A 14,721-nucleotide genomic window follows, 5' to 3' on the forward strand; every position below is an offset into this window, starting at 1 on the left:
GACTTTAGATTATTATTCATACAGTATAGTTTTCCTCATACTTTCCAAATACAGTACAGTCTGCTCCTTTTCTGGAGGATTGGTAATCATACCAGGCACAAATCATCTGTCACAGAGCACATTTTCTAAGACTTCAAAGCCGCAACACATTTTGCAACTCATCAACAGAACCGTGCGAGACATAATCAGCTTTTAAAAAGTGTTGACAAACTGAGAAAATGTTACCCTATTTGATTTTGAGCATTTAGCTTGTGTACTGGTTTATTAAAAGTCATATTCATACCTAGTACCTATGTAAATCCAATCTACATTATGGGCCCATTTGTGGTTTTCTGGCACATTCTAGCTCTGTGACTCTCCTTATCCTGATCAGGGATGTAGGGTCGAGACTTTTAATATTCAGGCTTTGGCATCACTGATATATTTCGCCCCTTCGTCTCAAAGGAATGATGATAAATATGCTTTTTGTATTCATCTCCCATCTAGCTACAATTAAGATGACATTCTTACTGGTTGACCACTTGCTTGGTTAATACAAAAAAACCCAGCCCAGCTCCGTTTTAAATTTATTGTGTATTTTCCTTTTCCATACATGCATCATTTTTATTTTTAATATATGGTTTTGGATTGCCATTGGCTTAAGTATCACTTCAGGGAAAGACTTAGAAAACATGGCATTTAGATGTAAACACAAGACAAACAATTTTATAAAATGCTTGTTTTTTGAGTGTTAATAAGTAGCATCTCAACATAAAAATTATGTTATAGACCTGATAAGCAAAATACCTGGTACAAGTGCACAAAATCCCAAAGCCTAATCAGGAAGAGTAATACTCGCTCTGTACATAAACAAGTCATTGGCTAAACTTTCTGGCATGTTGCTGAGTAATCAAGGTTGCTTATGGAGATACTGCCTGAGTCTTTGACTTGATCCAGTCCAGGAAGGAAGTGACCCGTGTGTAGACCCCAGGCTTGTTCTTCATTCCACATTGGTCTCCCCAACTCACAATACCATAAACAACGCTGGTACCATTTTGCTTACAAGTCAATGGTCCTCCAGAGTCACCCTGAAACAAGAGCAAACTGCTGACCACAAAGGAAATGCACTGGTGCACACAAACATTTTAAGACCTCAGATATGCACATATTTTGAATTATAGCATGCACTTAACAAGCAAGTTTCCTCTACTGACCTGGCAGGAATCCACTCCTCCCTGCAGGTGGCCAGCACAGAACATAGAATTATCCAGGACTTTGCCATAAACAATAGGCTCCATGCACTTTTCCTGGTTGATCAGCAGTACGTTGGCCGACAGCAGGTGGTTAGAACCATATTGAACTGCAGAGACAAGGAGGAAAAAAATGTTTGTTTGTTTTTCAGGGTTAAAAGGTCCTTTAAACCAGTGATTCATTCAGGGGTACAGCTGCCAGAGGATAGGGTTACCTAGAAAGATTGTGTAAGAGATCAACTAATTTAAAAAACAGAAATGTGTGGTTAAAAGAATATATCCACATACAAGGTCAGCTGTAACACCTGAACACTATATGTTGCAATTGTGCCAATGTGAGTTAAATAGGAAGGCTACATAAAAATAGGATAGCCTAATCTGTTATAATATATGAAATAAAATAATATACTAGGTTAAAATAATTAGCTTAAAGTAGCTAATGGATACATGATTAAAATAGCTAAAAGTAATGGATACATTGCTAAAATAGTTAGTGAACAGTAATGAATAAAAGTTAGAAAAATAGTTCACTAAAAGTAGTCAACAGTTGAAACATTCAGCAGTTGTAGTAGGATTGCTGACCACACACCTAAGTATTGTTCAATTGTATGAAAAATTACAACAACAATATAATTTTGGAATATGATAGATGAGAATCAAGTACGTGATTGTTATCAGATAGGGCTGTGTACCTCAGACCAGAAGGTTTGGAACCACTGCTTCAAACTAACAAACATTCAACCCTCACTTGCCTCTAAAACAAACCAAACAATCTGTATGAAAAAATGACGGCTTTTATATTGATGCTGAATATGCGAAAGTGGCCTTACATTCCTCAGTGACACCCCATCCAGAAATTTTACACTCCATCCCATCAGACAGCTGAGCATCAGGCAGACAGGCCGTCTTCACAAACTGTGTCTCAGTGGCACAAACTCCGTTGGTACCATTCAGCCTCAACAAGCCTTGTTTGGATATAAAGTCACAACAAAACATAAAATTAAATGATAAGTACTTAATTTCTTGTATTTTTACATCAGAATCTCATTACTTCTACTTTTTACTAGTTTTAGAGTTTACTTTATGAACTTTGGACACTGCGTATTTCATCAGTTATATCCTTACCAACCTTAGTTAACTAAAATGCTCAAGATACATTAATTATTTGATTTAGATATTAAATTCAAGTATCGGTGCTTATGTTATATAAAATGAGAGAGAGACATGGATCACCTATGTCGTTGTAAACAGCTGAAGGAGTCTCCCTGTAGTTCTCATGTCTAATAGCCTCTTCAACTCTTAGGGTTTGCTCTGTGGGTTCGTCCATATTCAGTGACAGACCTCCCATAGCCACCTCCATGTCCTTGTTTGGTTCACTATTAAAACACAAGCAAAAGATTAAGTCCACATGTGAAAAGCTATTCCTTATACAGCCAATGTTTGGTGATTTGTCAGATGTGCTTACATGCAGTGTCCAGCTGTCAGTACCCAGCAGCTCTCGATGAGAACTCCTCCGCAAACGTGTTTGAACGCCAGGTTGGAGTTCTGTGGTCTAACTTGAACGGACACCTGCCAGGGTATAGACCCGGGAGAGACCTTCAGACCACCTAAGATTCGGGTAATGGCCTTTTTTGGCTGAGCCTGCCCACAGGTGGAGAACTGTTGTGGTGGAGGGGTGGCACTGGGAATGACAGAAGGACCAGAGGTGGTAGAAGAAGGTTGTGGAGCCTGGCTGGGATTCTCAGGTGTTGGGGGTACGGTGGTCCCTGGCTTGGGGACTGTTGTGGGTTGAGGCGTTGAAGGCTGAGATGATGTTGGAGCAGTGGGATCAGGGCCTGGAGGGACAACATCAGTTGGCGCCACACCTGAAAATACATCAAGAACATATCAGAAGATAACAATTTTTTGGATCGCATTCACAATCAGAAAATTGTGTGAAGCTTTCAAACTGACCTGTCGGTTCAGGACACTCTGTCACATCACAGTAGTCCCACAACAACTGGCGGCCTCTTCTGAAGAAACACCACGGCATCGCATCTCCGTCTGGGTTTCTGTGTCATATAAAGTGCGCGTGAGCGTCATCTTGAGGGTGCCCTCTGCCATTTGAATGCACACATTTATTTTCTGCTGACCTGCAGAAGTTGTGAGGGCCAAGTCCATCTCTGTCCTCGAAGGAGTCGAAGGGATCGGTTCCTTGCTCCAGGATGAAGTGAGAGTTCCAGTAGAGGCATTCATGACCGTCATCTGTCTCACTCACATTGCCACGGTATGACTCTCCATCATCCACGTAGCAGTCATCTGGGCCTGAGAAATATACCACAATGAGTCAATATATGAGCTGTGATGATGATGAGCAGGGAAAAGGAAATCAATAATGCAGGGGGTAGTATTTACCAACATGGCAGAAACGTCCTCTGTACCCCAGAGGGCACTGGCAGTCAAAGTCATTACCATCCTTGACGCAGGTTCCATTATTCTTACATGGGTTCGGCTCACACAGCGAAACTTTGGAGAAAAACAGTGAAAGCTTGCGATAAGGGAAGCTGTAAAAACTTGTGAAAAATAGGTATACTGTCATGTTTGGACAAATAAACACTTCTTACCAGTTCTGCAGTGTGGAGGCTGGAAGGGCTCCTTGCACTTGCACTCATAGAACGGAGGAGTTGAAATCAGCACACATTCACCACGCCCACATCTACCTCTCGAACAACGTTTTGGACCTGAGGTGATAACAACAGTTTGAATACATTTTTGCTAATTATATATTTACATATATGACCAGTCTGCAGTCCAATAACAGCATGGGAAAAGGAAATACTTTTGCAAACCTTTCTCGCATCGCTTTCCCTTGAAAGGTCTGGGACAATCACATTTGATTTTGCCTTTTTTGCCCTTTTTCTCCTCACACACACCATTGTTGAGGCAAGGGTTTGGGTTGCAGTTGCCTGAAAAATAACAAAAGTTAATAGGGGAATGTTTAACCTATTACCATTCCTGAAAATGCATGTACTGAATTATTTATTTATTATTCTTGTCTAAAGTTTTCAATGCAAAAATAAGCCTGCAGATGACCAGTAACTGCCCCTATTAGCTGGAATACACAAGTGTTACACATGTATGTAGTTTTATATGCAGCATACATTCCAGGTTTAGGGCTTTAAAAAACAATATAAACTATACATATTGCTGGATTTGAAATCTCATTGGCTACATGATGCATCAATCATCCGGAGACTGGTGTGGAAGTGGCTCAGAATAGGGGAGAAAGAAGAGAGAGTGAGTGATGCACTGCTGAAACACCTAGACACTTTATTGGTGAGTTGGCAAAACTTCGTACATGCTAGTTTGTAAGCGTGTTTGTTTGTTGATTGCACCTTGCTGACATTGGTTTTAAATTGAAATGGTTTAAGCTTTCTAACATTGGCATGATTAAACACTTAAACTTGAACTAGTGCAGCTTCACAGGTTACATTTGAGCTTTCCAATGTAATGTAGCCATCTGAAAACATGTGACATTACACAGCTATCAGTAGTTTAACAGAATATGTGTGTGTTAGGTCTCTTACCTTCTGGCTCTTGAAGTTCAGAGAGCCAGTCTACATTACTTTCTTCATCTTCATCATCATCATCACCACCGGTAACTACATCTATGATCTCAAAAAAAACATCTAAAACAAAATGTTTCCTTTATTAGATATTAATCATTGTTGTCTTCATCTCTTTGTTACCCTACAAATCTTGCACATATTTCAGATTAAGTAGGGAGGTATTTACAGGATACTGAATGTGAAACATTGTTCAATATATTATGTTGTAACACAACACACACTGCAAAGACACACTTACCTTTAATTATGTCGTCATATTTTCCGCGTCTATGATGTCCATGTCCATGTCCCGGTCCATGTCCCACTCCCTGTTGCTCATGACCGTGATGGTCACGATGATGATGTTTCTTGCGCTTAGGTTTCAGCTGAATAATAATTTGACAGCACCACATCAGTCATTATAATTAAAATAATGTGCAGTTTCCAGAATTTTGTCAATAATTCAGTTCAAAGCCACCATGACATAAAAAATGCATTATATCTACTGCATTTTATTCCCAGCTAAATGAATTATCAAACATTGAAACATCGTAAATACCAGCAAATACACATGCTTATTGCTACACAATTGCTGTATAACACACAGTGAATACATACTTCAGCAGGTATGACGAGTGCTGCTAAGAAGAGGCAAACGAAGAGGAGCTTTAAGTTCATGATGGCAGTGGATCAGAAGACATCCAGAGGAGTAAAACGAGAATGCGCTGTCTGGCTGGTCACTCACACTTTTCTAATCATTTGTGTAAGTCCACTAACCTTTGATTCACCGGGGGTGTTTGGCATCCATCCTTGGTGCTGAGTCAGTTGTATTGATTTTAACTGTGCTCTTGGATAGTTATTATTTTAGGAATAATATGTAGAATACAGCTCATGTTACAAACACTTATAGCAAACATCACTATCTTTGCCACCCTTGAAACATTATTCATATTGAAATTCATTCAAATGATTTTTTGTCAAATACGGTAAGAGTTGGATGCAGCACAAAGGCTCAGAGAGCATATTTGCAGAGTCAATTGTTTGTTTGAATCTAGACTTTGGAGCCACATAAACTCGGTGCAGAATACACTACAGTGTGCTATTTTCTTTTATCTCTTTAAAACATCAGTAAAGTGTAATACTTAAAGCATGATTGTGTGCTCAATCCAGTATACTGTACAAATTACATCACTTGTATACCAGTATGAGTAACGTTGAGGACTTCCAAGTAAGACTGACACCTTTTTTGAACAAGACTTTGTTATAAAGAGAGAATATGTGAACTCAAAACATTTTACGGTACTTTTTCTTATGATGAGCTTAGAGATGGGCCACACTGATTCTAACATTTCTGCACATTCCTCTGAAAGTTTAACACACATCTGCAGGCACTGAAAGAAATACGTACTATACCCCTTTTAACATGATTCTTTGTAAGGAACTACACCGACAAAGTTTTTATCACATTGTGCCTCTATGCTATCAGAAATACATTCCATTATTTCAAAGAAGAGCTAGTAAAGTATTAGCGAGGGTACCACTTTCTAATAAGGCACCCTTTATTTGTGTTTGATAGTTTTATTTATGCTTAAATAATAGTAATCCTTTATAGATGATGTTTATCTTTCTGCAGCATGACACTTTGTGTCTTTAGAAAACTGTCATTCATTAGGAAGACGCTCAAGGACATGGTCAACATTAGACTTGTTTAACATCCCATTGGCATTGTTAGCATTGCAGGGGCAAAGAGGTGGAAAGTGGACTGAGTATACTTGGCCCTCATGTGAGGAACGCCCACAGAAATACTAGAATGAATAGCAGTGAGTCCAGTGAGGGGCCTGTAGAGAATTTTGTGCTACGCCCCTAGTTGTCAGTGTGAGCTTGTTAGCATGCTAATGTTTGTCTCCCAGAGCCACTAGTATGGCTGTAAACTCTTATGGTGCATTCCATTTAAACTGGGAAGTCGGCCAAACCATGTAGCTACAACATCACGTGACGCGCTGGGGCTCCACAAGACTTTCTTTCCCATAAGCCTACATTGTGAAAAAAGCTGCCGCAAAGCAGTGGATACATTTTCTCAGTGTCACAACCCCCACATAATGACCCGTTTCACTATCAGAATTTGAGCCATTAGGTCCGATAACATCTGGAAAGTCTAGAAGAGTCCACAATTGAAACATTTGATTCCCATTCAAGTTTGCTGGGTGCTAAACTGGAAGTTATCCGGCTTGGTCGGCAGACGTCTCTAGTGTGTACGCTCTAATGGCCCCACAATGGGAAGGATGCGGGTAATTTTATACCCCTGAAGTCAACCTTATTTGGCTTCATGCGCCACAGAGGAGCTTTCATAGGAATGAATGGGGCTAGTCCTCCAAAGCTGGATCCAGATTTCCAGTGTTTGTATGTCCATATCACCATGTAATGCATTGTTATCAACTGCTATCGCTAACATTGACTAACATTGGTTAACCTGGCTAGAACTGGTATCCTGACTAGTTTACTGGAACATGGTCAACTCGGATATGACGTCATTCCCAGCTCTGACCTCCGACTTCCGAGGTAAAAGGAACGTCCCATTAGTCTCATTTAATTATTAATAAAGCCATTAGTTACATCTTATAAACTCTTACATATAAGTGGTGCGTTACTAGAAAGTGGTGCTTAAGCAAGGAATTACTAAAAGCTTTTCTGTGGAGCTGGTCCAAGGTCACTAGTAGGAGGTGCAGCGTTACAGATTACAATAGGCTTCGAATTGGTGCCATTGTGGTCATGACCAGGACACAGGGCCAGGTGTAGGCAGTCTGTGAAGGTCCCTGCACAGAAGGAGAACAGCGGGGTCATATTGTCTGCCTCGAGAAACGTCACCAATCCTGCGGGGAAATTACAGAAAACACCAATCCGACAAAAGCGTTTTGTTAAAGGCAGCTGATGGGGCACCCCTCCATGCCAGGCCGTATACTCCCCATCAAAGAACTCCACGCACCACGACTCGTCCCCCCGACCCAGCCAGCAGTCCTCAGTGGTGCCCTTGCGGGAAATGGTGGGATAGGTGACACCCAGCTCCCAGTAAGTCTTCTCAGTCACATCAATCTCCCAGTAATGGCGACCAAAGCTGTAGCCTTGCGAGCTGATGACATTCAGAGTGGTGTCAAAGCGTCCAGGGAGGTCAGGAAGTTGTTGCCAGGTGTCTGTGTAGGTGGCACTGTCACCGTCGGAGGAGATGATCAGCTTTGGATGGGCCGTCTCTGGATCCAGACACACCTCACTGGAATCTGGAGACACATATTTAACATGTTTTATACAGAAAATTCTACATTTGAAAGAGGCAAAATCTTGGTTATAAAAAATGTGTGAACTGACAGCTCTTGTAGAGTTTCTTGATTATCGGGGTCTGGGAGCAGATAAGCAGAAGCATGTTGTTGGTGAGGCTGAGGATCTGGTCAGCTTTAACTTCATCCAGGCTCACACTGATTGGGTCTGTCCTGTTTAACACATCCACCACTCTGCAGGAGGGAGACCATAGTGAGAAACATCAGCTGCTGCTCCACTGCTTAATAAGCCTTTTCTTATTTTTAAATCATTAGTTATGATTTAATTCCATACCTGTCCACAGATTCAATGTCTTGCTGCTCAGGAAATGAAAAGAAAGACTGGACAAAGGGAGAAAAATCTAAATTAAATGATTTTTAATGGATGGTTTATATCACATAGTTCGAATACACAAATGACAAAGTGGCCTAAATATGACATTTTAAATCTATTTGGCCCACTGGACTGCCACTGACAAGTTTAATCACCATTGTGTCAGGCTCTGTGTCATTCTGGTCCATTGCCACAGAGAGTCTGGCCAGGTCCTGCTCTATCTTTTGGATTAGAGAACAGTTTCTTTCCATCAACCCATCCAGGGCAGCGACAGCAGCCCGCTCCTCCATCTCCAGATGGGACAGGGTAATCCTCAGGTCCTCATCCAGGATGGCCTGGATCTCCTGGTATTTCCTTATGATGCTCTCCCTTATCACTGAAGACTTTTTCTAAGTCAGGCATAAGCATTTATCAGTTTATTGTACTGTGATCACAGGTAGTGTAAGTGGGTTTTTTTAAAATAAATAAATAAAATGTAATAAAAATTATAGCTAACTGTTTAAATAATATAATAACTGTTTAAAGGTGCAATATGTAAGAATATCCTGTCACATTAATACTCCAAACAAATAGGGGGCAGCAAATCACCAGAGTACCGCTAACTGCTGTTTACTCTAGCTGCTATTAGCTTATAAGCTCAGTTAGCCATGCAGCTAGTCACCATATAAGCAATAGTAACACCGTTCACCCTTTTCTCTGTTTTGTGATTTAAATCCCTTTTCCAGTGAGGTCGGAGCTTTACTGCATTAGCGACCTAATGATAGCCCGTGGCTAGCTAACAGTGTTAAAGTTATCTGTCTATCTACAGTATACGTCTATAGTTCTCTCCATTCTTTTTCATCCGTAACTTAACTTAAATACTTCACTTATGTAGCAATGAGGTCGGAGCTTTACTGCCCATGTTCGCTATCATTTCTTGCAGCTCGTCCGAGCACAGAGTGTTATATACCTAACTTTAGCGTGTGGCTAGCTAACGTCGCTAACGTTTATCTATCCATCTAAAAATGTTAAAAACACTATATACAAAAGTGAACAGTAAACTATTAACAATATATAAAAGGCACCAGAAGAAAAAGGACGTGCAGTTTGTCCAGCGGATATATGTCACACTACATTGTGTCGGGGCTAGCTGGTTAGCATGTTAACTTCAGTAGGCCGAGATATCTCTGCAACACAGTACATAGATATCTTTGAAATAACGGTCATTTCTTCATATTCTGTTGATAATTTGAGTTAATTCTGAATGTTTTTAACAAAAATTCTTACATACTGTACCTTTAATTTTCAATATTAATGTCACAATAAAGAGAAAGATTTCATATTTTGGCTAAAGGTGCGCACTGACTGGTCTGAGCACAACTTACCGCAATTTCTGATTGCCGTGCTGCCAGTTTCTTCAGTCTGTATTTCACTGCTTCTCTTTGCTTCTTCAGACTCTCTTGATGCTTTTCTAATGTCTCCTGGAGAAAGGGTGGCACACACACGCACACATTCAGCACAGCTCAAACAAACACACTCAGCCAAATTCTTAGTGGCGAAGTGCAGCTGCAGAAGCAGTCTATTATGAGACTTGAGCGCAATCGATTGACAGGAGTGTGTTCACTGTAACAACCATTTTGTCTTCAGTCTTTCTCTTATTATGTTCTTTGAACCTGTATTTTCTTGTTGACTCACTGAAGGTTTCACTGAGTTTCCACCACTTAATTGAGCACAAAATGATCCGTGTTCATCTCAGTTCTGTTTAATGACTGACACACTGCAGTGTTGTGCCCCAGAAGCAAGCATCTGTCTCCCACATTCTTGGTATGAATGTTTGTCATTGCTGCCGTCTCAAGGAGGAAAAATCATGTTTGTTGTATCCACAATAATTTTTGTCCCTCAGTAATTCCCCCTGTGACTGAATGAGGCCGCAGTGCAGCTCTCAGAAGCACACTCTGTACAAGTGGTGCATTAGCTGACACTTATATGATTTTTTATAGCACAGATGCAACACAGTCAAAGGAGAATATTTTTGTCATGACATTTAGAGAGACTACACTGTGATATTTCATGTGTTATTTGAAGGGTAACCCCAAATATTTCACACATTAAAGTGTGCTTACAGGTCTTGTGGGAGTGCTACTGCATATGTAGAGAAAGTAGTATAAAGCCTTTTGTGGCTCTAGAGAAAGCTACAAATAATCTGATGAATTGCCTCATTGCTCTCTGGCTAAGTTGAATTGTGGGAAATGTAGGCGCCAGGTTTCAAAGAAGAATGCATGGAATAAAACAGGTGGTATGTCTCGTTCTGCTGTATTGATTTTGATCCCTATTTTTTAAACTGTCCATAATGAGTCCAATAGTGTTACAGGAGCTACTGCTATTCAAAACCTACATTACCCACAATGCAACTCAGTCACTGAGTGACAACACTGGAGGCAATTTATTAGATTACATGCAGATTCTTCTGGAGCCACAAAAGACTTCATACTACTTTATCACATCTGCAGTAGTACTCCCAAAGACCTGTAAAAGCACTTACATGTGTAAGATTGGCAGTTACCCTTTAACTGCTGACATTTTCCAAAGCACAACATGGTTTTCTCCCTTTTTAAAGTCCCCTGCCACCCAAAAAATATCTTTTGCCTATCGTTACCTCACTTAGATGCTTCACTGTGCAGAATGATGAACGTGCAGAGTTCAGTCGAGGGCTTTTTGTTTTGACACTCGTCTGGTGACGGAGGGCAGTTTCTTTGTGTTTACCTTAAATCTCAGGATTTCAGGATTCTGAGACATCACAATCAGTCATGAGCCAATCATGGTCCTGTATGCAGCTTACACACTAGTGATGTGAAAAAACTCAAAACCTCCAGAGCTGATACACTTTGAAGGGAATTTTCAGCGAAGTAGCAGACATCATCATTGCAATAGAGCTTGGACTCTTCACTGAGAACTTTTAATTGGTTTGTTGAACTTTTCCTTGGAAAACCCGATGAGACACAAATTAGAATATTTGATATGTCTTATAACAAGTCTGGAGGGCATCCTGAACTGTGTTTCTCCTGCCCTCCATGGAGCCACTGTCCAATTAAAATTGTGGAGAGTTTAAACATGCCCCGGGTAAGTTATCCATTCAACTGAGAATAAGTTCCCTTCCTTCTTTTGTCAGTTACATTATCGCTGTGGGCTTATTAAAGATATCAAGCATTGTCTTGAATAGTCAGGGTAATGCTTTACAAGAATGTTCTTCAGGCGAGAGGCTCTAAAATCTGGTATTTCATAAGGCTAAGCAGCTTCACAGCACTGCTTCATGAATATACTGAGTGGCCATACTTTTGGAAATGAAGACTCAAAAGATAAACAATAGGAAAATTTAACCCACAGGATGAATTATTTTAGTAGTTCCCTGCATTGAGAAGGTCGCTGCAGCTGCCGACTCTCAGATGTCTTGCCTTTCCAATTGACCTTGAATGCATCAGTCTGGAGGAGATGTTCAAACTAACCAATCAGAATGTTGTTTAATATTTACAGTGGTGCATTATCTCTGTCAAGCAAGACCCAAATATTTGCAAAGTGGTTTTAAAAGCATAACGATGTGAACTGACAAAGTAGCTGCTTGGAATAAAGGAGAACCTTAAAAGATAATCCAAAAAAAAAAACGGTGGTATGCTTTGGAAAATGGTCAGTTATACAACATATGCAGTACCTGATCTGATGCAAATCAATTTTCAATTTCACCCACTTCAGACGTGGTGCCTTAATGCTTTCAGCTCAGCAGCTACAGTGAAGATTTTATCTTAAAAAAGGGTGTAAATAACATCTTCATGAATCCATTTGAGATCTCAGGGATTCTGAAGACTTGGATTATGGAGCCATTTTATTTATTCATTTATTTTCATGTTTTAATACAGTCCCTATCTACTCCAGTTGTTTAGTTGAATATTGCAACACTTTTTTGCTGTAAAACAGCAAACAGAATGTTTTGTGGCCTATGAAACTTTACCCATCTTTCCATCAGCATGTGGGTGGATAGATAATGACCAAATTTTTGGGTGAACCTAACCCCAACTACTGTGTTTGTGAAGAAGGTCAATGGACTCCAGCGTCCATTAAAGGCAACCAATCCTCAGACTACCTCTCACCCTGTGTGACATCACTGAACCCGTGTGTTTATTGGTGAAATGCAGAGAAGAAAACAGAGAGCAGAAAAGAGGCGGTGGGTTCCTTTGGTATAGCCGAGGATCATATGGTTCATGGTGATTTAAAGCTTTATTGGCTTAGATTTCAATACAACAAATGGCAGTGTGGGTTTTCATTTATAAAACAGTACTTTCAAATACAGTTGCTTCCTACATTAGGTGTTTTATCTATTTGTTGGTTTACTGTATGTTGGATACGGCATTAAAATATATTTAGATTTGTACTTCCAATACATGTAAAGGGAAAGTGTCTGGCCATGTTTATGAGAGCCTGAGAAGAGAGACATTTTCTTTTTGTCAGGGTCAGATGAATGTTTGGCGTGTACAGTAGGCAGGGGAGGGAGACTGATGATGTGTAGGTGCGTGGATGATTCATTTCCATGAAGATCCAGTAAAACATTTGATGGGTCAGCTGACTGCTTTCCCAGTGGCTTTTTTTCTCTTTTCTTTTTTAATTCAAAGACTCACTGAGCCGATTCTTGCAAACTTTGGACTAAAACTGTTTCAGCCCAAGCGGAGGAAAGCTGACACATGTTCAAGCTACGAGCATGGACATTTTGTAATGGCGGCATGAGGTTCTACTGTACTTACAAAGTTCCACAGGAATCAACAGCAACAAATAGTAGGAAGAAACGAGCAAGAAAGAAAGGAAAGCAGTTCCACTCGAAGCAAAGCAAGAAGTAAAACAAGCGCAGTCAAACCAAATAACATGACCCTACTTATCATTCATTCTTTGTCATTTTTGAACATGGAAGAGAATCCCATTCCTTGTTTCCTGTGCAAATCTAACTGGACAAATCATTCAGCACACCGTCACAGGAAGCTTCAGAGCAAAAAGAGTCCATTTCACTGCTTCCTCAATTATGCCAGGATCAAACAAAAAAAAAAAACAGAAGAAAAGGAAATAAACCAAAAAACCTACATCTAGATTACAGTTGTCGTGTGCTATCTGGATGAATGTACAGTATGTGCATGCTGCTCTGAGTGCTAGAAGAGCTTGGCCTTCTTTTTCATGTCGTTGCGTTTCCACAGGGGAAGCCTGTCAAACTCCTGGATCTCCATTCCAAAGATGTCAAAGAACGTTTCAGGTGCTAAGTGGCGCTAGAATTGAGAACAAAGGTGGAGAAAACAAAGGAGGGGAGGGTGGGAGGGGAGCGTGGTTAACACCAAAGCCATAAAACGGGTCACTGCAAAAATGACAAGAAGCAATGGATACTGCACATTCCTCGCTACAGTTGTACTTGTGTAACATGTCATTTACACAAAGTAGAGAAATCCAGTATCAATTGCGGACAGTCAGGTGGAAAACTGATACCTCCAGTCTGGTTCTGTCCACATCCCTGGGCAGTTTAGCTCTCCCTCTACTGGTTATCATGAGCATTTCATAGGGATACACCTTCAGAAGGAGACACTCGTCAGTGAACAGGTCAAACCTACAAGCTGGAGTCAAGCTGCATGAAATTTAGACAGACTTTTCATCAAACAAAACTATAAAAATTTGGATATTTTTGTAGTTCTGACTGTGACAGAGGGAACACTGGGTGGGAGAACAGGTATGTGACGGGGGGCCCACTGGGAGTGAGAGCATTTTATTTTCTAAGGTCGTCGGGGAAATGCAGGGTGCGATGATGTGTTCACATTTTATTTTTTTGGGTGTAGAAACGTGCAATAGATTAGGTAAGGGCAAAAACATGAAAACAGAGTTACGTAACGGCCCGTATTTTTAGAGTCATTTAATGCAAACTAAAAAAAGATCTAACACCAGAAATGTAGGCCAAGAAAATCCACGTGGGAATGATTGTCCTGGAAAAAAAACTGAGGTGCTCCTACTCTTCTAAATAACTAATCCCATCTGTACAGGAACAAACTGGAAAATGATTGGCTGAAATGCTCAATAATAAGCAACTAGAAGTTCTTTGAGGCCTCTGACCAACTCATATCCACACAGTAACGTACAATCTCTTATATACTACACAGTATATAGTGATATGAGTTGTTTGGATGACAGGTCTGGGCGTTGGATTCTCCACTGTATGCCGCATACAGTATCCAGCCACTTTAAGTCGAAGCTATGTGCAGATGAGC

At 40.4% G+C, this 14,721-nt stretch overlaps 3 protein-coding genes across 13 annotated transcripts in view; all 3 read right to left on the reverse strand.

Moving 5' to 3' along the window:
• Positions 1-553: 553 nt before the first annotated feature.
• Positions 554-5,675, reverse strand: LOC311270127 (hyaluronan-binding protein 2). Of its 2 annotated transcripts, none has more exons than XM_084374834.1 (13): positions 5,594-5,675; positions 5,076-5,202; positions 4,796-4,897; positions 4,058-4,174; positions 3,833-3,949; positions 3,624-3,734; positions 3,362-3,533; positions 3,183-3,280; positions 2,695-3,094; positions 2,463-2,605; positions 2,060-2,194; positions 1,194-1,339; positions 554-1,067 (listed from the first exon to the last, which is right to left on the reverse strand). In XM_084374834.1, the coding sequence occupies exons 1-13, from the start codon at positions 5,618-5,620 to the stop codon at positions 900-902; spliced, it is 1,863 nt and encodes a 620-aa protein (XP_084230960.1). In that variant the 5' UTR covers positions 5,621-5,675; the 3' UTR covers positions 554-899. The 2 variants fall into 2 exon arrangements, with proteins under 2 accessions (XP_084230960.1, XP_084230959.1); XM_084374833.1 differs by lacking the exon at positions 5,594-5,675 and adding an exon at positions 5,435-5,498.
• A 1,805-nt stretch (positions 5,676-7,480) lies between these two features.
• Positions 7,481-8,750, reverse strand: LOC311270130 (putative E3 ubiquitin-protein ligase TRIML1). The gene is made up of 4 exons (XM_084374840.1): positions 8,614-8,750; positions 8,420-8,466; positions 8,177-8,319; positions 7,481-8,088 (listed from the first exon to the last, which is right to left on the reverse strand). Exons 1-4 carry the CDS (start codon positions 8,746-8,748, stop codon positions 7,493-7,495), a joined length of 921 nt encoding a protein of 306 aa, XP_084230966.1. The 5' UTR covers positions 8,749-8,750; the 3' UTR covers positions 7,481-7,492.
• ablim1a (actin binding LIM protein 1a) overlaps positions 8,720-14,721 on the reverse strand; it is a 46,670-nt gene continuing 40,668 nt past the window's right edge. For 2 of the 10 annotated variants that reach the window (XM_084374828.1, XM_084374823.1), the window contains exons 23-24: positions 9,823-9,918; positions 8,720-8,847 (exon numbers count right to left, since the gene is read on the reverse strand). In XM_084374828.1, coding sequence (XP_084230954.1) covers positions 8,780-8,847; positions 9,823-9,918 — 164 coding nt within the window. In that variant the 3' untranslated portion in view covers positions 8,720-8,779. Of the gene's footprint in view, positions 8,848-9,822; positions 9,919-12,687; positions 13,738-13,951; positions 14,033-14,721 lie in introns of those variants that run through there. The other 8 variants (XR_014624190.1, XM_084374825.1, XM_084374827.1 and 5 more) reach the window with 7 other exon arrangements.

This window comes from Pagrus pagrus (assembly GCF_965226575.1).
Source record: "Pagrus pagrus genome assembly, chromosome: 15".
NCBI classification, from domain to species: Eukaryota; Metazoa; Chordata; class Actinopteri; order Spariformes; family Sparidae; genus Pagrus; species Pagrus pagrus.

Coding starts and splice junctions, on each gene's coding strand:
- LOC311270130 (XM_084374840.1), bottom strand. CDS start 8,748: ATGGAGGAGCGGGCTGCTGTCGCTGCCCTGGATGGGTTGATGGAAAGA. Junction 8,320..8,419: donor GACATTGAATCTGTGGACAG/GTATGGAATTAA, acceptor TCCCTCCTGCAG/AGTGGTGGATGTGTTAAACA. Junction 8,089..8,176: donor CAAGAAACTCTACAAGAGCT/GTCAGTTCACAC, acceptor ATGTGTCTCCAG/ATTCCAGTGAGGTGTGTCTG.
- LOC311270127 (XM_084374833.1), bottom strand. CDS start 5,494: ATGAACTTAAAGCTCCTCTTCGTTTGCCTCTTCTTAGCAGCACTCGTC. Junction 4,898..5,075: donor ATATGACGACATAATTAAAG/GTAAGTGTGTCT, acceptor ATTTTGTTTTAG/ATGTTTTTTTTGAGATCATA. Junction 3,281..3,361: donor GGCCCTCACAACTTCTGCAG/GTCAGCAGAAAA, acceptor TATATGACACAG/AAACCCAGACGGAGATGCGA.